We start from the raw sequence: 22,854 nt of genomic DNA on the forward strand, positions 1-22,854 counted from the left end.
TTTCAGGATGTTCGATTATGGCCGAAATTTCACTTTCGAGTGCTACATTACACACATACCCACCGTGACAACATTTGGTAATTACTTTCAGATATACTCCAGTGTGTTTACTTTTTAAGCCGCTGGTAATTTAAAACCCAGAGATCCCGATTAGTTACTATTCAACCAATATTGAACTTTCAAGGCGGAATGCAAATATGCGTATAGTTAATGGCATAATTCAACAGTCATAAATTTGTAGTCTAAGTTGTTGAGGGGTAACAGCACAAAGCATCCGCTAGGCAAAGAATTCAGGCCAAACTACGGCATATTAACACGGACAAGACTTGTGCTTTTTTTTTTTTTTTAAGTGCATGTGAAAATATCACCTTTAAGTTCATGACTTCGAAAAGCAGCTCGTTTCCAAGGGAAGAAATAGAATGGCTCAGCTAAAGATCACAGCCCGCTCTTGGCAATAGGGATTACAGGACGAAATTTTTCACCACTCATCAAAAAGACAGAGGTCCAAATCCTCCATGCGCCCGCGCCCCCCACGCAGCTCGCGCGCTCGCTCGCTCTCCATGGCTCACCCCCCCCCGCCGTTGTCTCTTCCCCTTCCGCGCACGCGTTTCTCGCGCAGCCCCTCCCGCGCCAGCGGGGTTGCCTGCAGCGCTTCCTTGCTCCCCAGGGTTCATTCGGCTCCTCTGCATCGAAGCGCCCGGCTCGTGAAACCTCTTCCAGAGAGCGCCCGGCGGGCGCGGCTGGCTTGGGGATCGGGAGAACTTCGGGCCTTGGAAGGCGCAATCTTATGCATATTTAGACGGAAAAAGGCGCACAACTCCCAACATGCGCCATTCTTTACTGAAAGATTACGTCCTTAATGTCGCTAAACTTTTTGTCTGAGTCAAATGGTTATTCGGACTGTTATCCATTCATTTTAATAGATCTACTCTAAATAGGGCTAATGTGGGACATAACCCATAGTTTTGCCTCCTGCTTTAATGCTTCAGCTGTTTTATGTTTCTCTTGGCTGCTTGGGTGCTTTTATTTTTCATCAGTATTATTAAAGTTTTGACAGTAACAACGTCCAGCAACCCGTTTAAGCACACCGCACATCAGTAAGTTCTTTACAGTCTTTCTGCTCTCTCAGAATCTCCGGCACAAGCAAGATTATCTAATAGTTATCACTCATCGTCTTCACATGCATTCCGTGTGTCTTAGGAGGCTGTCCTGTATTCTTCTCAGTAAACAGATGGATACAATATTCCACAAAATTTGTCGGTTTCTATTTGACCCATTTATACCAGGGGAGTGAGTTTCCCCATTACTATGTCCCACATTTTCTGTTTCCATATGGTAAGACGAAGTTCATTTGCTGATTTCTAGTTAGCCGTTACGACCAACATGTTTGCTGTCCAGAAAAATGTCAGGATCTCTTATGCTTTATTTGTGTAGTAGTCCATAAGGAAACCGGACTGTACATTTTAAATAAATGAAAGTAAGTTTTATCGGACCTTCAGTTAACAGAGCGCTCATTAGATGTCACAAGGCTTCCTTGTAGGTAAACATGATAGACCGCTTAGGCGGAGCACGCCCTAAATTGCTCTTCGGCCACTCTAGCATCTGACGGAGCGCAACTCTACGGTTCTGTGAGTGCGTTATGTGCGGGGCTACTCTAGACTATAGAAGAACTCTATTGTCATAGGCGGGTGGCTCACTCTAGCTCTGGCCTCCGGCGCACTCTATAGTCACAACCCGCCCACCCCGAGAGCGTGAGTGTTTCCCTGGCGGGGCCTAGTCTGACAATGCTGGCGGTGGCGGCAGCTCCGGTTTCCTGAGGCGTTAGGGCGGTGCCACCCTTTCTCGATTCCCCTTCGGCGCAACGCAAGGCCAGGGCGAAGCCGGCGGTGCCTCTGAGGTAAAAGCGGGCGCGACCGCCAGCGACTCAATCAGGGCGCGAGGCGAAGCGGACGCGACCGAATCAACGAGCGCGAGTGGGGAGAGGAGGGGAGGGGGGAAGCCTCGCGGAGGGGGACGCGGCTCGTGCGAGTCCGGCGGCGATCGGACGTGGCCGAGGCGCTCCGGCGCTCGCGCTGCTGCGGCGCGCGCGACTCCCGCGGCGCTTTCCAGGCGCGAGGGATTCGGCGGGAGGGTCCGAAGCGACGCGCTGCCCGCTGCCGGAGCAGCAGCGCCCAGACCTTCGCCCGCAGCTGTTGCACAAGCACCAGGACTCGCCCACTGACATCCTCCCTCCTCCCTTCCAAGTCCCTTGCTCCCTCCCTCCAGTTGCTTGTCAGCCCATAAAACGCGGCGGGGTATTTGCAGTGCTCGCTCCTCAGCTTACTGTACTGTTGGTGTGAGGGACTCGAGCCTAAAAAAGGTGCCAAAGCCACGGGTCGGTCACTTCTTTAATAGGGGCCCCCGAAATGTTGCTCAACTCCCAAGCAAACTTTCGAGTTCTTTGCGACATAGTTATGGTTTGGGTGGCGCTGATAAACAGATCACTATTCTGTAGCTTTTGGTGTTATGTTTCTTAACAAGATTGTCTACAAATTGTGTGTTGCCAATAATGTGGGCTCGTATTCAATGGAAAGGCCTTCTACACATAGTGAAGTTTTAAAAACGTATCTGTAAGACTTTTCAGGACTCATTTCTCTTCTGACTCCTGGTGAAAAAAATCTTTGTTTCTACATGCTTTTAATTTTTAATGTGTGCTAGAATCATTTGTTTATTTAAGCATCTTTCCAGGAAAATATTTAAAGTGTCTCACAACAGTAATTAAAGTACAGTTACTTTTATTCTTCTGTTTATGAAATTAGATCCAGTGCTGGTACAGAGGTCAGAGGGGGAACAAAATTCCCCTTCCTCCCTGAGGGTCCACACATACGCTCCAGAGTAGATTTTAGGAATATGTGCCTATCTGCAAGGGTATAGAATGCAGGAGGAAATTCTATTGCTTGCACCAAAGTGTGCTCACACAATTGGATTTGACGTAACGTTGATGTTACTATCTTGTTTTAACATAGTTAAAGTTGTTTTAAAGTTGTGTGCAGTTGTGGAAATGGTTTTATGATAAAGAGCAGAATGCAAAGTCATAAAACAATATGAATATACCTAAAAAAAAGCATGCTAATGTGACAAGCAGATGTTTGACTGTATCATACAGATATCCTCATCAGAGATTGACTGTGGTTTCCAGCTGAGCATATAGTTGACAGTGAACCAAGTGATGTGTGAAATCTGAAATCTGACTGCATCTTTTCAAAATAATCTAAACCTAGATAGATTCCCATGGCTAAGCAGAAGGTAGATTGGGATCAACTGGTAGATTCCTGTGTGCTTTGCAGTAGATCACAAGAGCTTCATCTTCCAGTGCTTTAGTAGTAATGTCATGAAAGGAACTTCTTTCCCCCTAAATTAGACTGATGAATTCAAGAAAATAGTAGGATTTCTCAATTAAGAATTGTTATGAAGGCCTCAGTTCTGGTATTGAGCATGTGCCCAAAGGCATCTTGATCTGTGATTTTGTGTTTATTTCCTTTAGCCACTATTTTTCAGTGGTTCCAGTTGGTGATCCTTAGGCTTCTAGTGAAAAACCAAATAGATACTTTAGATTTCATCTGCCAGCCTAATTTTTAAATCACCTGCACTAAGTTAGGGTGTTAACAGAATAATAAAAATGCATCTTCCCCCAACCCTCGGCTTTAGGACCACTTCTTATGTCACATATGCAAAATGTAAACTAGGTAGGGTTGTGGTTCTTAGTTTTAAAAAATACATCATACAGCTGTACCATTATGAAATCAAAGTAGTATTTAATGCAATGTCTATACTTTATGTTGCAGAAGATTCCAGTTAGTCATAATAGCTTTAAAAAGAATCTTATATTAATTTTATTGTTTTTAAAACATCATTATTATAAACGAATTTCAAGGTGTATCATTTTGCAGAAAAGTGGGTATAAATGTTTTAAATTTATAGAAAGAAATTGTACTTTTTATTATAAATATATATATTGCATATCATTTCAGTCTGTTTCATCTTACCAGTATTATTATGTCATCTCTCTTCCTCCAAACCTTTCTACAAAACCCACTGTTTGTGTAAGACCTTTGGTATAACTCTTCATTGCCAACTGAAATATAACCTAACCATGTGAAACTGCATTTATTCTTGCCACTCTTGGTTTTTCTCATTCTTCCTCTCATTTTTTCTCCCTTACTGCTGGAATTATATTTGTGAACATTTTGGAGCAGGGGCATCATTTCTGCTTATACAGTTGCATAAAATGCTGTGCACATTTGATTTTGCACTGGAAGTACTAATAATACTGTATTTACAACATCTGTGTGCTCACTGGATACTTTTACAAGCAAGAAAATCAATAGATTGCAGCCCAAGTAGTTTATACGCTACAAAAATATACAAAAACCAAATTACATAATGTTTTTACAAAATTAAATGTTAAGAAATTGATGAAAAAGAAAAGAGGAAAGGAAGGAAAGGAAACCAAAGGAACAGAGATACATTTTGACCATTTCCTAAACGAGGAGTTTTGAGTAAGTAGAGCAAGAACATTCCAGATAAACAGAGAGGTCAAGAGCAAAAACACAAAGATTCTTGTTTGGAACAAGAGGTTTTCACAGGAGGATTTATCTGAAGAACAAAGATTGGGACTGTAGAGGCTTAATACATCCAAGTGTTTACCAAGCAGAGCACATGGTTAGCTGGTTATCTGTAGCATCCTCCCAAATAGTGAGAAGACCTTTACAACACCCTGGATTCCCTGGATTTGTAAGTGAGACCAGATCTGTAGCAAAATTATCCTCAGCAAGTGGTGAGATTTGCAGCCAGTCAGTTTACCAAGTGGTTCCAAGTATTGCATGAGAAGTTGACATGTGGCATTGCTGCTCTTAGTGGTTTGATAATGATGACGTTATAAACTAGGCTTTGTCTGAGTATTTGTGTGACTCAATCTGACTTTAAGAGTGGGAAAGAGGAGGAGAGTATAGTTTGGGGCAGGGAGCAATATAACTTGAATGAGTGTTTGTACAGGTGCAGTTGCTATTCTCTGAAGTTAGTGGCAAATTATAACAGTTTTTAAAAGGTAAAGAGGAAGACCAGCTACTAGAAAATTACAGTAACAAAGGTGATAAATATCAAAGGCCAAACAAGCACTTTTGTGTTGGGGAAACATAACGAAAAGAACAATTTTATCACTGTCAAACAGAAAAAAAAGATACAACACTAGAACTGAGATTATTAACAGAATCCAAGCAGCACTTTTTGATGGGGCAAAGGTATTTCTAAGTATTTTTTTCTTCAGAATATATACATACCAAATCCATAGTAAAAAATATAAATAGTTATGTATAACATTGCTACTTCCCTCTTTTATAGGCAGTGACCCAATCTTTTCTTGGAGTATACCTAAATGGGCTATTTGTAAAAGCCTTTAGTCAAGTAATTTTTGGCAAATTGCCAGCTATCCTTATTCTGTAAAAAGCACTGTATAAACATTTCAGATTTCTAGGGACCAACATAAGTGACTACCTGACTACAACTGTATCAGGTAGATCATGGATAACAGTAAAAGTTTCATTATTCTGTATAACATTACATCTGTCCTAAGTGTTGTAATAGTAACAGCAAGCTACATTTCTGAATGCTTAGGAACCCAAGCTGCTTTGGTTAGGGAGAGCTATGAAGCTGCTCTGGACAATTTTGCTCAGGATGTTTCAAGCTTTCTCCATGAGGGGTTTTTTTTAACAGCTTTGGCTAAAGCTGAAGTATATGTATTTTTTTCCAATTGACTACAGAATTTTCTCAGCATCAGTAGTGGCTCTCTTCCCACATTATGGTTTTCCAAAATACCAAAGAACTGGAAAGCTTATACAGTATTGACAGAAATATTTTTCTCTTGTATAATAACAATAACAACACTTTAGTTTCTCTAATTATTCAGGAATGATCTTAATAACAATTCTTTTACCAGAGTGTTTTAACTGAGGTATAAATCAGGAAATCCAATGTTCAAAAGTCTCTTTTGCTATCTATCTATCTATCTATCTATCTATCTATCTATCTATCTCTGGGCAGCTCACAGCACAATCATAAAAATACAGATAAAAATGGCAATAACAACAAAAACCACAAAAGAGAGCAGAACATAATAGAATAAAAATACAATATAAATACAGCAGGAGGAAATACATACACTATAACCAATATAGCAACAAGCAATAAAACAATAAACCAGCAGCAAAATCAATAACCATAATCTTAAAACAGATACTTGGCACCAAAAGCAATGTAGAGTGGGTGCCAGTCACACCTCCCTTGGAAGGGAATTCCAAAGGTGAGATGTGACAACAGAGAAGGCCCTTTTCCTCACCTCATTTGGGGGTTCAGAAAAGGGAGATATTAACTCTTTCACATCTTTCACTGCTCCTTTTCCAAACAATTAAGAGCGGGCATTTCCCTTCCATTTACTTCCCTGTCATTAAATTTGAGCGTAATGCAGTAGTAAATGAAAAGTAAAAGTGGGGAAGAGCACCCATTCTGGTCTTGCTGAAGAGTTAAGGAAGTTTGAAAGAGTACATACATTCTTAATATCAATACCTGTATCTGTTTACAAATGTAGTAACAGCTGTCTATACTAAATCAGATTTCATCTAGCACCTGTTTAATATTAGGTGATTTCTTGTCAAATCTAGCATATGAATGTGGTGTGCTAGAGATAAGGAACAGAGATACATAAACTTGCTTCTTGTGTAATTGTATTATGTGATTCTAATCCAAAATTTTTAGCTCATCACAAATTTTTAAGAAGGAAAAGATTATGCAAGTCTTTAGAATTGCAATCCTGACTTATCTACATAATTTGGTGGGTTTAGATTTGAGTGTATGCAATAGACAATTTGTAGAATGCATTATGGTATCATTTTTCTCATTCCCTTTTTCTTAACTTCCTCTTGCATTTCATTTTCTCTGCCAAAAATATGTGCCAAGGAAAAAGCATGTCGTATGGTCACATTTTGTGTACTTTTGGCATTACATTTGTAAGTACCTCAGAAGTGTGAAAATAGCATGTTGACTCTGGTTAGAGTTTTGGTTTTAGTAAAACAAACTGGATAAACAATGGGATGTATGATTTTCTGCCTTTTAGCCTTCTGAAATGCAGACTGTGGGTTAACTCTATGCTAGTCCTACTAATAGCTAACCCACTGAAATTAATGAGCCTTAACTTAGACTAATGCTGAAAACAACCTCCTGTGTTCTTTTTTTGCAATTAGCAATGCTGGTGTCATTTTGCCACATGTTTTAGAGTCCCTTTATATTCATTTTTGCAAAAAGTTATTTCCTTTGAGGAAATTGTTCCTTCCAGACTATAACCCATTTTAGTTTTTAAATACCTTGAGTATATGTCTATAAGCATGTATGTGTATGAAAATATTGTATTCACCATTTTCCTTTTCAATAAAAAACAAGTGCATAGTTTTATTCTTTCCTTTTTGGGAACCTCTTCCACACTCACTTGTATGTCAAGGAATCTCTGGCCATTGCAGAAGATCCTGGGGTTTACTTTGGTCTGTTCTCACCAAGAACTGTGAGGTCTGAGCTGCACGTGGCATAGGATGATTAGGTGTGGTGGGCCAGCTTACTTTCAAGAAGGGTTATCTATCTGCACTTATCTGCTCATTGAGGGAGACAGTGGCTGGTTTACACACAACAAGTCTTGAAGGTTTCCCTTACAGGGAGGTTTGTTGTGTTGCCTGAACCCTGTTATAGACTTACTGCGTGGTACATTTGGTTTTTGGGGAACCCATGGAGAGAATTGTATTTGCTTTGGTTTCCATGGTTCACTGTGGCTTATTCAGTTGTTTGAACCCAGAAATGTGGTTTCCATACAGCTACCATAGAGTCTGGTGGAAAGCATGGCAATTGCAGGAGCAACTCTAGCCATTTGGCCTCTAAATACAAACCAGTGAGGAAAAGGCAGGCAGTGTAGGCAGGAGTGGTGTGTCCTTGGATTGAATTTCAGCTGCAGAGGCTGATGGGATACATGCTGCCTGCAGGAAGGTTATGGCAGTAGGGTGGAAACCATGCATGTGTTTAACAGCCTCAACCAGGTAAGGGACCATACCATGTGCAAACCACACGGCATGGTTTAGGACTACGTGTGAATGTAGCCAGTTTGAAAGCCACAGTAGTAGCACTTGTGCTAAAGTGGGACTCTCCACAAAATGGTGCATTATGGCACGTTCCTCTTCAATGGGCCAGCTAACCATGCCATGCCATCTTTGGAATACACCATTCTGTTTCCCATCCCAGACATCTTCTGGCCAGTGAGTATGCTTAGGCCTCACTGGGCTGTTTGAGGGGTTGCTTCTGTAAGTTTCCCCCCCCCTGCAGATTTTTTTCTGTTTCTGCAATTTCTGTGGTTCCCCTGAGCATGTTGATACCTCCCTCATGTTTCTCAGTATCTCTGTTGTACTTCCATAGTTGCCACAACTCATCCATTCATTCTCTTTTAGAATATTCAAACAGCGTCACCAGCAAAAGGGTTTAGTGTGTCCCTGTTTTCCATGTTTTTCCTGAGCCTGTGGACAAGAGGTGGAAAAAACACAAATTAATATCAGCGGAATCTTACTTCATGAGCATGCATAGAGAGATGGATGGATGGATGGATGGATATTCCCACTAGCCTTTTGAATGCAAATACATGCTATATTTGGCCCAAGAAAAGGTCTGAAGGGGCAAGCTGACTGACATTTGCTGCACACTCAGAGGCACCAGGGGATTTTTTGACTGGGAACCAGAACCAATCTTAGCCACCCTGCTCACCTACATTATTGACAGTTGGACAACATTGTAGGGACAATTTTCTCTCTCAGCACAGCCCTACAACCTGCTGCAATAGGGGTGTAACAGTGAATACTGCAAATATGTTATGTACAACTCCTTCAGCCCAAGTTGCAGTCAGGGATCAATGCAATGAACAATACTGCAAAGTGGTGTTCTCTCAGCTCCAGCCCAACCTGCAATATGGTTTTAATATTATCGGGCAATAGAAGAGGGATATCATAAGATGAGACTCTTTCTCAATCTCCTCTCCTTCCATCCTGCAACAATCACACTTGGAATTGTATTAGTAGGATTTTAAAAAGGAGTTTAAAGAAGTAGTCAGTTGGACAGAACACGAACTATTTGCTTTGATGCTATCTTGTGGGTTTGGGTGGGGTGGGGTGGGGTGGGGTGGGGTGGGGTGGGGTGGGGTGGACAACCAAATATCCAGTCCCAGATACATTAAAATCTTGATTTCTCCATTAATTTCAATGGGTCTTTTCATTACTTGCAGACATTTTAAAATTAGTTTTTCTGTTCTCTTTAACTTTCTGCACCTCTTCCTCCCAGTCCTTCTACATTCTATTTCTCTGTCCACTTGGTTGTCATTTTTTAAAAACCTCAGTCTCTCAATATGCCATTGTGATTTCTTGGGGTGTTTGTGGAATCATGTCTGTATTTCTTTTCTGCAAACTTTGGTGTTCCCCTGAGCCCCTCTTGTGTGTAGGCTCTTCTGTCCTGGCTACAAACCTGTTTGTGTTCACCCCCTGCCCCCAAATTTGGATATAAAATAGATGATAGGAGGAAGAAGATGGCTCTGAAATAAGAATACTTTGAAGCAGTACATGATTAATTGGTACTAAGTCTGTGAGAGCAGTCTGACAAGAGTCACACAATTAATCCGATTAAGAAAGGAGAAGAATCCCCTGCACCATTTTTATTATGGTGACTTTTATACTTAGAGCAAACTTCAGGTTTTAGGACTGAGCTCCTGTGGTTGATCTCAGCAGGGAAGAATCAATGACTCATATTTCCATTGAGAGAAATGTAATTTCCAGTTTCTCCGTAACAGCCTTTGCAACTATTTCAAATGTTGCGTAAGAATATGTTCAGAACTAGCAGGTCATCTTTGAATGCCTCTGAGTTATTTTTATTGGAATTCTTTGTCTGGAGACAGCAGTGCTATTGACTGGGAAATACCTAATTGTGCTGCAGTTTTAATAAAATGCATGACAGTTACAAATGGTAGGTGCAGAAAGTTCTGAAACAAACTGGAACATAAGGAACTCAGCTTACTTATCCTATTTTTTCTCCACTGTGAGATAAGAAAAAACCTGAGAGGCAGAGAAGTAAGGGAGTCCCATCCTGCTGCATCCCTGAGAAAAGCAGAGGGAAAACAGGATGCCCATTTCTTATGTATATCATCCATACATGTCAGAGAGACTTTCATGTTTCCCCAATTTTTTTAAAGTTAAGATAGAGAGAAAATGATTTCCTGTTTAGTACAGCTATGAATGCAAAAACACCACCCTTTCTGTTGTCCCTTCCACCAAGTCACCGTGGACCTACCAAACAGACAAGCACTTTTATTGCAGTACCCACTGGAAAATAGACCTGTGGATAGTGCCAAGGGACAATTTGCCAATAAAGCAGTAGATTGTTACGAGGATCTCCAGTGTGTCTTTAAAAACATCAATGTCTCTGTAATCTTAAAATGCAAATTTTGCTCTATTTTTTGGTTTCTTATAGGCTGATATGGAAGAGGCGCACAAAAGGAATAGTAACAATTCAACAACATCCCCCCAAGCAACATCTTTACAAGGTACCGCTCTACAGACAGCTCAGCTTTCTCGTATTTCCCAACAGGTAAAGAAAGCTACATAAGATCAGGTATTCTGAGAATTTTTTAAGTAGGTTAATTGCAATTCACTGTGTAATGCCACTTTTTATCAATTCAGTAAATGTGTTTTCCAGGGATTTTAGTTAAACATGTGCTTCCTGAACAAAATCAACCATGCCTTCAGATACATTAGATATTGGCATGTTCCATAAAATCCGAACATTCCTTGGTTTTAGATCCTCTTCAGTGATCATGTAGGTTGATTAGCTCAGCAGTTAAATTGGAAGGTTTGGTCATTATTTTTAAGTATTGCTGAGCACTTCCTTTTTCAAAAATTTAGAATTGCAGTTTCTAAAAAGTTGTCTTCTATCTATAGAATCTTAACTTTTAAAAAAAGATGGTTAATCTGCTAAATTTTTGCTTCCAAGAGCCTCTCTGTCAGGCTCTGGCAGGGAGGAGGGTGCAGACTATCACACGCTGATGCTGTACAGCTTCCATTCATTGTAATGGGGCTGTGGCACATCCCCTGTTGTGCTGAAAGGAACAGAGGCTGTGCAGTAGTTGGGTTTGCTAGCTGGATAACAGAACCCGTTGGAGTTTGTTTGAATTTCAGAACTTATCCAACCAAGTCAGTGATTGCATGACTTCTAATGGTAGTTGTGAAGGTGAAATGGACAGTAACTTTAAAAAAATCCATTTTGGCTCTACCTATGCCATGCTTTGCCTCAGAAAGGTCTGCATGTCTGTGCATACATTTTTGTTTTCCTTTCCAAAAGCGGAACTTCGCTGCTCTGTAAGTTGTGGTAAATTGAGCTTTCTAGTGCTGAAAGTTACGGATGTTTGGACTGGCACAGATGGGCACTGAGGACATCTAGTGTGACCTCATGTAAAATGCATACAGTGACTGATGTCTCTCAAGCTTCAAAATGATGTTTTACTAAACAGAGCTGCTTTTAAAAGGTGCCTTAGCTTGGGTAATCTCCTCTATTCTGCTGTCCCGATGTTAGCCTCAATATAATGCATAAGTAGGTGCTTATATATGTATTGCCTATGTGATATATCTAGTTATTTGGCTAATAAAATCTCAACTCATTTATTTTAGATGTCCCTTAGAGGTCCAGCTCCACTGACCGTGGTACAGCTTTCTGGGGATCAGGTCCAGGGAGTCATTCATACAGCTCAGACTTCCTCTGTAATTCACTCACCACAAGGGCAGTCAGTGCAGGTAAGTTACTGTCTTTGGATGTTGTCTGTCAGCTTTCTGAATTTCAATGTAGCAACTTTAGTGTATGTAGTTCTGCCAGTAAAATAACGCGATGTGTTCCAAAGTTAGACAAGAGAAATGAAAAACCAATTTAGCAAAATAAATCCCAATCAGAACCAATTCATGTGAAGTGTGAATAATTGTTTTTATTTATTTCATAGCTTACATATTTAACTAAATTAGATGCAAAAAGAATAATAAATGGAAGGGAAAGGATATTTGTTTGTTTGTTTTTATTAGATTTATATCCTGCCCTTTTCTTTTTTAAAGAACTCAAGGCAGCTTACATCATTCTCCTCCTGCTGCTATCAGTCTTATCCTTAACAACAGCAACCCTGTGAGGTAGGTTGGGTTGAGAATACGTGACTGGCCCAAGTCACCCAGACGGTTCCATGGCTTTTCCATGACTAGAACCCAGATTGCCTAAGTCCCAGTCCTGCGCTCTTAACCACTACACCACACTGGCTCTCAGAATTTGGAAAAGATTTTTATACTATAGGAAGTATAAAATAATATCAACATGAGTTCACATATTTCAGAGCAAGTGCAAATAATTGACATTTGTAAAACCATTAACCTGCATCCTTGTCTTGGAGGTTAAAACTCCCACTGGCAACTTGTGATGGCTGTAGATTGGCTCCAGTGTCCGAAGCAGCCTGCCTTGGGCCAGGTGGAGGAAAACTGGCAGGATGGTGCTAGTGCTCTTACGCCCTGCATGGGGCTGCCCTGGGCTTCTGGTTGGCCCCTGTGGGAAACAGAACACCGAACTAGTTAAGCCTTTGCTCTGATCCAGCATGGCTCTTCCTATGCTCTTAGCATCAGCCCAGCTATTCAAAATGAGGGCCTGGCATGTGATAGCTAATGTTCCTGCCCATACTCGGGGTGGAGACAGATCCACCTGTAGCCATTACTGATGTACAACAAGGGAGGGCAACTTGTGGCCCTCCGGATGTTTTAATCAGCATAGCTGATGGTGAGAAATCACAGGAATTGCAAACCATAATGAACCACCACACCTAGTTACCCAGGTGGGTTGCTGTGTTATGCAAGCCCAAGTAATTTAGAATCAGTAAGCCAGGTATGCCAAACCACCACCTAAGAGTAAATTCTGTTTATTTAGCCTTTTAGATGGTAGCAAGCTGAATTTTGTAATGTTTGAATTCAGTATATTGGGTCACCTAAAGTTTTCTTTTAAGGCCCCAGGACAGGGACAGAGCAGTAGCCTGTGTGTAAAGTTTTCTTTAGTTAGTTCCAGTGTGCCTTTCTGGCTGAAGCTGGAACATCGCACTACTGACAGTGTTGCTGTCACTTGGAGGAGTGGTAATGTAATGGAGCCAGCTAGGATGCTTTGTAGCCCCTAGCTGGACAACAGCTGCCCTCTTGAAATGTTGTACCATTTCTGAATCCTGTAAGTTGGACTCCGGGTTGTCCTTCTGCAAACAAAAGGGTTCCTTCCATTTGCAGAGGAGACTGCAGTGCAGCAGAAACTCCTGCAGAAGAGGGGGAGGTAATTTTGCAAATTTCTGCAAGACCCTTGCACTGCTACCTGTATTGTTCCGGGAGTCCCCAGCCCCCTAGGGCTGAGTTGCAGGTAGAAGGAGGAATGAGAAAAAATTGCCTCTCCCCTCATTTCAGAGCTAGCAAAAAGTTAAATCTGGGGAGACAATGTGACCCCACAAGTCTTACTGCAAGGAGAAACTTTTTTTTTTTACACACCACTGGAAAAAGTGTCAAAACAAAGCACCCATTCTCTTTCTTTGCAGTATATAGGAAAATTTTATGAGATGAAAGAAGAAAGGGTATCTTTCTTCTCTTTTCCTACTAGCACAAAACCCAATTGACTCCATATGTCAATTCTAGAGAAAAGAGCAAGATTAAAGCAGGTATCTCAATGAAGTTAAAAATTCATCCTCTGAATGCTGGTAGGGAACATTATAAAAGGGGAGAAAGGATGAAGGAGAGGAGAATTGTGCAAACCTCTTTGCAAAGTAAAAAAGGCAGAATAGAAACAAATAAAAACTTCTTTTCATTGATCAGAAACTTTTCTATCCTTCTACTATATGGCAAAAACATGTTCTCCAGCCTCCACTGAACCAGAGTCCTGAAGCCCTGTAAGAAGGGGAGAAAATGAAGGAACCTTTTTCATTTTCTCCTCCTGGAACTAGCCATCCTGTAAGCTGCAGTTGGACCGGCTGTGGGTCTGAGCAGGCAAATGCCTGCTGGAGGCTGTGAGTGCGCAACACTTGTTATGCCTGAAAGAACTTGGGTGGAACAAATAGGAGAGGGTTTGGGTGGGAACATACGGTAGATGGGTCATGTAGCACCTCTGCCTTTTGGAGACATGAAATGTTAATGATGCTCACACCTGTCAGACCTCAGATGAATTAAATGCAGTATTTCCAGTCTTCAGGTTGATTGATATTTTGTTTATATTAAGATATCAAACTAAAACGAAATAAAACCCAGACAAAAGAAGTTATGACTAACGTGGGAAGAAAAAACATAACTAATATGTCAGTATCTTTTGATCATTCTGGGATTTTGTGTACAGAAAACTTATAATCCTTCTTGTAATATACATACCTTTTTATTATTGTTTGGTTACTTAAAGTGCCTATGTAGGGTAAGACCTATGTAGGGTAAGAGTAACTCTGTTTACTAACAGTAAATGGAGTTTAATACTTGATTTGACCAACATAGGCTTTCAAGAACTGTGTGCTTCCCTAAGTTAGTGCATCACCAGTTAATTGTAAATAAAGGAACTTGGTTAAGTTTTGTGTTTTTCAGGGGAACATTAGTGAAACTATTAGTTGCCAATTTGGCAAAATAGAAATAAGAATAAAAACCTAGAGACTGTTCTGTTTTACTTTATTTTACATTGACTTTTCTTCTTTTTTCTATTCTGTTTATTTTAAGAAAATAATCAATTGAAAATTAAACCTAGAGACTGAGAGAAGCCTTTACATTTGTATTTTGTTTCTTTATCCTTCTCCACAAAGTTCAGCTTATCTTAAAGTGTGGGGTTTTTAAAGTTTGCAGCCTTGAATATTGTTACATCGCTACAGACCTTGCTGTAAAAAAGTGCTGTTCTGATTTTAACCCTTAGCAGACCTATGTAAGCATTGGCCAGTCCTGATTCCTTTCCACATCATATGTGCTTGTTTTTGAATGTTAAGGAGAATTGACCTCCTGGTGTTGACATTATTCCTCTGGACATAAAATGTCATGTTTTAAACATATCTGAGCCAAACATATCTGATCCATATCTGATTCTCATGGGCCTTCAGATAAATGTGAAACCTGTTTTCCTAGTTTTTTGTTTCCGCATCATGATAACAAGAATTACTTCAGTACTTTGTCTATATTGGATCATACTTAAATTTTAAGTTAAATAATAAATCAGTATAATTAGCTCTATTTATTTCTAAGGGACTATCAGAGCAAAGTACATAAAATAAGATAATTTCCAGAATTTCTATTAGCAAACAGAAACTGTGCATCAGAAGAGCAAGCAAACAATCTTGGCCTCTAGACAAGGTCTGAGGGGGCATTGCATATTTCAGATTACTTGGTCAGAGGGAGCAGGCAGATCTCAAAGCTGGGAATTGCATCTTCAGCTCCTCTTTCCTGCTCCCTCACAGCAAGAATGGAAAGAACTGTACCACCTGCTGTCCAAGGTAGGGGAAGTGACCTTGGAGAGAGTAAAAACTGGGTGTTCCAGTGGGTGGGGAGGAGACTGGAGAGACCTGGGTACGAGATTTGCTGTGGGAAGAAAATGGGAGCAGCCAGGATATGAGCGAACCCGTGCCCCCCTCCCCCAGCTTCCTTCCCTTTCCCTCAGAAAGGCTGCCATGAGGTGGGCAAGAACACCTGTCTTGCAAAAATGCAGGGTAGAAGGACAGGAAGGCAAAGGTTGCCTTACCCACTCTTCCTGCTCAGCATCGGGTGAATACATGCCTCTGAGTCTGGGGGCTCCCGGTCATCCCAACATGATTGTAGCCTAAAAGTATAAAACAAAGCATAAATTACTACTTGGACAAAATTTGTTAACCCTCAGCCTTGTAGTGAATCTGTTTGCAGGTTGTTGATAATTGGACAGTTGTACTTGCTCTTGTCTCTTAGATGGCTCAAGACAATGACACAGTCCGTTTCTTTCAGGTGTCTTTGTCAGAGAGCGAGGAGTCACAAGATTCCTCAGATAGTTTAGACTCTTCACAAAAAGCCAGAGGTATCCTCGCACGCCGTCCATCTTATAGGTGAGTGCTTATATCAAACAACATTGTCTTTCACATCTTTAGCCACACAGTCTGAATGGGAAATTAGTGTCAGCATGAGAATATCTCAGGATTCACATGTCTGTTACTGATAGCTGACTTTGAGTATATGCAGCATCAGAAATAAGGTCATGTATCACTGACTGGGCCTTTTCAGCTACGGCACCCATGATTTGGAATGGCCTCTGAAGTGAAGTTTGTCTGGACTAATCACTGTTTTATTTTAGATAGTAACCAAATACAGTTCCATTCTGGTTTATTCTTGATTTTACAAAAGTCTACCCTCCCTTAGATTTCTTAGTCTGCTACTCCCTTTTTAGGATGCTATCTTAACATGTTTAAACAGGGAACAAAGTCCAACAGCTTCTAGCATTTCCAGCCAGCCATGTTGAATTACAGAATGCTGGGAATTGTGGGACTTTTTTCTATCTAATCTTTTGATTACTATTTTGTTTTGTTTTTTCAAAGCTTTTATTATAAGCAACCCTGAGTATTTGAAAGATAGAATAGATATTTTTATAATTTAAGATCCATTAAGCATTTTCATTTTCTCCAAGGCCACAAAACAGTACACTTGTGCCTGCATGGATTCCATTCTATCTGATTTGGAAATTAGATAGAAATTTCATATTTAGTGTTCTACATTGAAAAAAGAACTGTATATACTTTTTGAGATGATTCTCCCTCCCCCAAAGAAATATGCATTGGAAATATTTTTATTTTCATAGAAAAATCTTGAATGATCTTTCATCTGAAGATGCACGGGATAGGAAAGGAGATGAAGCAAATCCTAGTGTGTCTCCTGTCACATCAGTGTCTGTCCCTACACCCATTTACCAAACCAGCACTGGAAAATATAGTACGTATTAATAAGAAAAGCCTGCACTTGGACATGCTGCTGCTAAAATATATTCTAAGTTAAATTTGTATTTATTCTTAAAATGATGAAATATAGAGTCCCCTTTTCAGATTATTATTTCTGTGAGGATGTTTTCTCTTTTCATCTATAACTAAATGAATCAAAGGTTGCAGTCCAGCAAGCCAGCCCAGCACTGTCAAATGCAGGACAGTGCATTTGTCCTGCATTTGCTTGGCAAGTGATGGTGTTGGTTTTGGAATGAAAGCTATTGTGCTCAAGGCCCTGGGAAAGGTAACATTACCTGTGGTGCACATCCCATACTATGCACTGATCATCTTCCCCATTTCATTCTTCCTTGTCTCAAAGTTGCCCTTGCCCCAAATGGACCACTGCAGCTGAGCAACCCAGCTGGAGAAAGTGTGCAAGGTTTACAAACATTTACAAATGCTGGTGGAGCTCCCCTTTTACAGTATGTACAGACATCTGATGGTCAACAGATACTTGTGCCAAGCAACCAGGTAGTCGTGCAGAGTAAGTATATACTTCAAAGAATTCAGAATTGCTGATCTCTTATCCCTGCCTAATGCAGCTGTGGTTTTCTGAGGACTAATTCTCTGGAATTTCCCTGTCATGCGGATGCCAGTTTTTGGTTTAGTTGCACAAAAATAAAACTATAGCTTGCAAACTTCAAATAGTGGAGCCTTTGTTCAACATAATTTAAAATTTATCTCATGAATTTTGATTGCTGAGATGCCTCAAAATTATGCATAACTCATATTAATTTGCAATCTTGTCAAGAATTATTCTCATTTGTTCTATTACTTTAATACCGGGATAGGCAACCTGGTGCTTTCCAAAGCTTTTAGATTGCAGCTTCCATTCTCTCTGTTCATTGGCATGCTAGCTGGGGCTTATGCTAGGTTAGAACCCCAAACATCTGGAAGAAACCAGCTTGCCTAGCCCTGTTTGCATTTCTTAATACATTCGTATAAGGCCTGATTCAAATATACTAGGCTTAAAAAAAAATAGCTGTGAAGGGATCCATGTGACCCCTAGCCCTGTTTAAGCAAGGCTTCCTTAATTGCATATACCACCTCAGTATGCTAAGGCTCTTTGGTCTGAGCTGATGAGTTAGCATTGCCTCTTTGCCAGCTGAGGGTCCAGCTTTACTAGGAATCTGACCATGTAGAATCCTGTGTGGGTAAGTCCTTTTTGTTTGGCCAATACTGCATTTAAATTGGGCCTCAGTTAGAGCTTGGCAAGGCAGTGCGCAGAATTATGTAATGCAGGGGTCTCAAACTCGCGGCCCGCGGGCCCATTGCCAGGATGGGCGGGGCACGGGGGAGGGGTCCTGCGGCCTTCAAAGCGCCAGCGGCGCCCGGGCCGGCCGTGGGATGAGCGGCCCACCACCACCGCGGCGGTGGAATACTTGATGCGGCCCAGCCTCACCCAGACTCTACTTCCAGCGGCCCCCAGGTAAGTTGAATTTGAGACCCCTGATGTAATGAATTAGTTTTTTTATGCTCAACACAATTATCTAGTTCCCATTGCTACTTTTAGTTGTTTTGTTAAAGTATATTCTGAAGGAATAGAAGCACAAAATGGTTATTAAAAATGTGGAAAATGCACACCCCTTTAAACAACTTGGAAGTGATATTCAGATCCTTTGTCTGACCGCTGCCTCTCAGCCTTTTAAAGAGTCGTTCCCACTTTTGTATACATGTATCCTCAGTAACTGATGGAATTCATGTGATTTTTGTATTTGTACACACAAGAGAAAAGTGAAGATCTCCTTGGGATTCCTTCTGTTACAGTGTTCTTTATTCTGGTCCCTCAACAGCTGCATCAGGTGATATGCAGACATACCAGATACGCAGCACACCAACCACCACTTCCCTTCCACAAACGGTTGTGATGACAACTCCTGTCTCCTTGACATCTCAGTCAACAAAGACAGACGATCCACAGCTGAAGCGAGAAATACGGCTGATGAAAAATAGGTATTGGCCTGGTTTGTACAACATGGCAACACATCCTGTGTTCTAAAGGGTTGTTCATACGAGTTGTGTTGTGTAATTTCACTGTGCTTGTGGGGTCTGCTTGTGATCTACTTCACAACAGTGGCACCCCACCCCACTGCTATTTGTGATTTCATTGTGCTTCCACCAGGAACTGCTCCTCCACTGATGCCCAAGTGGTCTGGTGAGGCAACCATCACTGGTTCCCCACCCATTTTGGTCCCAGAAAATTGTGCAGCTGTGTTCATAATTTCTTTAAAAAAATTATACCTGTGCCCTTTACTGGCCTTGAGTGCTTCTTCACCTGTCAACCAATGCACCATGAGTTAACTGCTGGGTGACTTAGTGTGCTGTGCATACCTACCCAATTAAGTTTCCCAGTTGTCCTTATCTAGGCTACTTTGTCCTTCCTATATTTATTGGTCACAGTTGTGTGACAGAGAGATTAAGCAACAGACTTCCATATTATGTTTCATTTTTTTTCAAGAACAATTTCATTTTCCTCTTCCAACGCTAAATATTTGTTTCCACTGTAGGATTATTTTTTCTTATTTCACTTTATTTGAAATGTTTTCCAGAATTTTAAGAATTTTTCAAGAAGCAAGATGTGAGAGACTAATTCATGTTTTAAACAAGAACAACACCTTTATTAAACGGGGTGGGAAATTAAGGCGTTTTGGAAAGAGATAGCCAAGTTAAAGGAGCTTTCAGACAGTGGTGCCCAATAGCATGTGTATTTCAACCACTCTAGCCTTCCCCTTGAGGAAGATGTGGCACTACACTTGCCACAGTAAGCATATTTGTGAAAGTCTAAGCCCCTCCTTTACTCTCCCGAGTGACTTCTGCTAAGACCCATGTCCGTCGTCCATTAGCCTAATGTGTAAACAGCCCCCTTTTAGCCCCTTTTTTTGATGGCATGTACCTCTTCTCCATGTTCCACTCGCTTGGTGAGAACTTGAACTTGCTGCTGTAATTCTAATACTAATTTATGGAAATTATAATAATATTGGGACACTGAAGCTTAAAGTTGTTGTTTGATTCCTCAGCCCCAGCCAATGGTGTAAATAGGCCATGGTCCTCACAGGCATACTCTTGCTATACTACATATGTGCATTTCATTTTATTCATCAGGGTACTAGATCATTTGTGCTCTCTTTCTTGCAGTCCTTGGATTCATTTTTCCTTTAGTGTGTAATATAGACAAACCTTCCCTTTGAGTCACCCTGGAACTCCACTCTTGGGGTGACTCCCACTGTTATAGGCTAGTCGATGAGAGCAGCATAAGCCTCTCTAACTGGCAGCTTGTTTCCCCTAATGCATTGTCATGGGGTCAGGGACCAGGCAAGGCAATGGCTCTTCTTCCTCTTCTCTGTCGACCCCATCCATCCCTTCCAAAACATGTCTCCTCTCCTGGCCACCCTGGCAGCCTCTGCAGCAACCTTGAGGGTGCTTCAAAGGCCTGAGCTTCTGCCTGGTCTCCCGAAAATCCCACTTCTGTCTCAAGGCTCCATTCCCCTTCAAAATTCCAGTCCTGCTGCCCCTTGGATATCTATCAGGTATCCCAGAGTGGTGATTGGCTTCACTTAGTACAACCATATCCTGGGAGCATACATTAGCTATGAAGCAAAAGCAAAGTGTCAGTGATTCCAAATTAGTAATTAACACATTTTTGCTTTTGGATTTCAGAGAAGCAGCTCGAGAATGTCGCAGAAAGAAGAAAGAATACGTTAAGTGTCTTGAAAACCGAGTTGCTGTCCTTGAAAACCAGAACAAAACTCTAATTGAAGAGCTAAAAACTTTGAAAGATCTTTACTGCCATAAAAATGTGTAAAGAAAAGGCCTTTTTGGTGAACATCAGAATTCCAGAGGGAATTTTCATATTAGTTTTTCAACATTAAAATGAAAGGTCAAAAGTGAATCTCTTCTATTCAAATGCTACAACTTTAAAGACTGTTAAGATTTTGTTTAGAACTTGTTTGATGGTTGAGTTCAGAAAGGAAGTATGAAACTTCATAAAGAGTTCTGCTGGCACAACTGGAACCTTTATTAAATCAGGGTAAATGGACATCCACGTTCTGTCAATCAAGAGATTGAATTTCTTGAGCTACAGTTGAATCTTTAAATGCGTGTAACATTTGATTGCAGTTAAATTGCCAAAGAGCTTAGTCATTTGCCTTTGGCTGTAAATGTCTATCAATGTATTTAACCAGCATAGGTTCAATTTGATTAATTATCTGCTATTCCATTTTCTTCAGCCTCCTCCTCGTTAGGGCTCTTTTCTGAAAGTAAGCATACAAGTTGCAGCAAGCTCTGCCCCCTGCTGAGGCATACCAGCACATGCAGCTTTCCACCTGATTATGAATGCTGCTTTTGCAGGGTTTCCAGCCCCATGGAATACTGGCATTTCAATACAGGAGGACAGGACCTATTGCTAGTCACTAGTTGTGTTTTCACTGCATACATAGAAAAGAGTCTTAACATATGATGCAGGCTTTTCAGTTACGTGTATATATATTTTTTTCAAACTGTAAATTCTAACCTGTGTGTTGAGAAAACGGGCTACTACTTTGCCTGTTGTTAAAAGCAAATAGCTATTTCAAGCAATCTAATTTAAAAATGTGTGCTGTGTTTTCAAGTGCTGGTAAAGACAGTGAACTCTTTGTAACCAGAGACACATGGATAGAGTCATAAAAACTTCTTATAGAGTGGATAACACATCATTGCTGATACTAATGTTTTGATATGCTTTATACAACAGACCAAATATTGCTGGAGAATATTTTCAAAGGGTTTTTGTGTTAGTTTGGTCACTGGGTAGAAAAAAAAAATCTCTGATCTCAATGGAAATTTCAGGTGAACAGGCATAGACAGATATTCTGTCTAAAGATCTTGTTTTGCTTCCATAGATGTTGAACAATTGCACATTCCCTAGTGCTGCCCTGTTTTAATATACAACAAATAGCATACCAAAGGAAGAAACTTAATATGGTTATATATATTAAAATACTCGAATATAAGATTCAGTTTGTAAAATCAACAGTAATTTGTTCAAGTAATTCCAATTTTTATAAGAAAGTAATCCAGTTGTCTGATATATTTTTTATAGTTGAAGTATTACTTTCACAAATTCTATAATTGAGCTTATATGGATATTTTAAATGTTTATACAATTTCAGTAAACAGAGATATTTTTTCCCTCTCAGATTATTAGCTATATATTTTTATGAGGTGCTCAAGAAAATATAAACCTATTTCTATATATTTCATTTGACACAATTTATTGAACAAATTTGAAGATTATTTTTGAAAAAAAAAATATTGGGTATTGTTCACAGAAAAAGTACTGTGTATTTGAATTTATTATAAGATGTCAGGGATAATAATGTCATTTTCGTTGGTTGTATTTGAGAAATGTTGAAGGAACTTTGGACATTAACTGGATTCTTGAGTACACAATGAACATTAAATCAAATTAAGTTTTACCCTAGTTAATACTGAATCATTCCAATGGAGCCCTTTTGAATGTTGCCATTAAATGTATTAGAGTAAGTTGGTGACTCCAAGAGTGTATATACTTGTGTGTGTGTGTGTGTGTGCGCGCGCGCGCAAGCAAGCAAGCAAGCTTTCTTGGAATTGTTGGGAAATTTTATGCTACTGCTGCTGAGGCACATAGTACTGCACAGGCTTGGACCGCTTCCTCTTCCACCTAGCATGAAATCTCAGCACCAAGCACTACAGGGCACTTCCCCCATAACACCAGATTGGGGAGGGTA

The 22,854-nt window shown here is 40.4% G+C and overlaps 1 protein-coding gene across 3 annotated transcripts; it reads left to right on the forward strand.

Moving 5' to 3' along the window:
• Nucleotides 1-1,679: 1,679 nt before the first annotated feature.
• ATF1 (activating transcription factor 1) lies at nucleotides 1,680-22,630 on the forward strand. Of its 3 annotated transcripts, XM_044422036.1 has the most exons (8): nucleotides 1,680-1,897; nucleotides 10,576-10,692; nucleotides 11,769-11,891; nucleotides 16,089-16,186; nucleotides 16,933-17,063; nucleotides 17,430-17,594; nucleotides 18,904-19,063; nucleotides 20,768-22,630. In XM_044422036.1, exons 2-8 carry the CDS (start codon nucleotides 10,582-10,584, stop codon nucleotides 20,910-20,912), a joined length of 933 nt encoding a protein of 310 aa, XP_044277971.1. In that variant the 5' UTR covers nucleotides 1,680-1,897; nucleotides 10,576-10,581; the 3' UTR covers nucleotides 20,913-22,630. The 3 variants fall into 3 exon arrangements, with proteins under 3 accessions (XP_044277971.1, XP_044277973.1, XP_044277972.1); XM_044422038.1 differs by lacking the exon at nucleotides 1,680-1,897 and having other exon boundaries at nucleotides 10,584-10,648; XM_044422037.1 differs by lacking the exon at nucleotides 1,680-1,897 and having other exon boundaries at nucleotides 10,609-10,716.
• Nucleotides 22,631-22,854: the final 224 nt, after the last annotated feature.

This window comes from Varanus komodoensis, unplaced genomic scaffold, assembly GCF_004798865.1.
Source record: "Varanus komodoensis strain SLA01 unplaced genomic scaffold, ASM479886v1 scaffold12, whole genome shotgun sequence".
NCBI classification, from domain to species: Eukaryota; Metazoa; Chordata; class Lepidosauria; order Squamata; family Varanidae; genus Varanus; species Varanus komodoensis.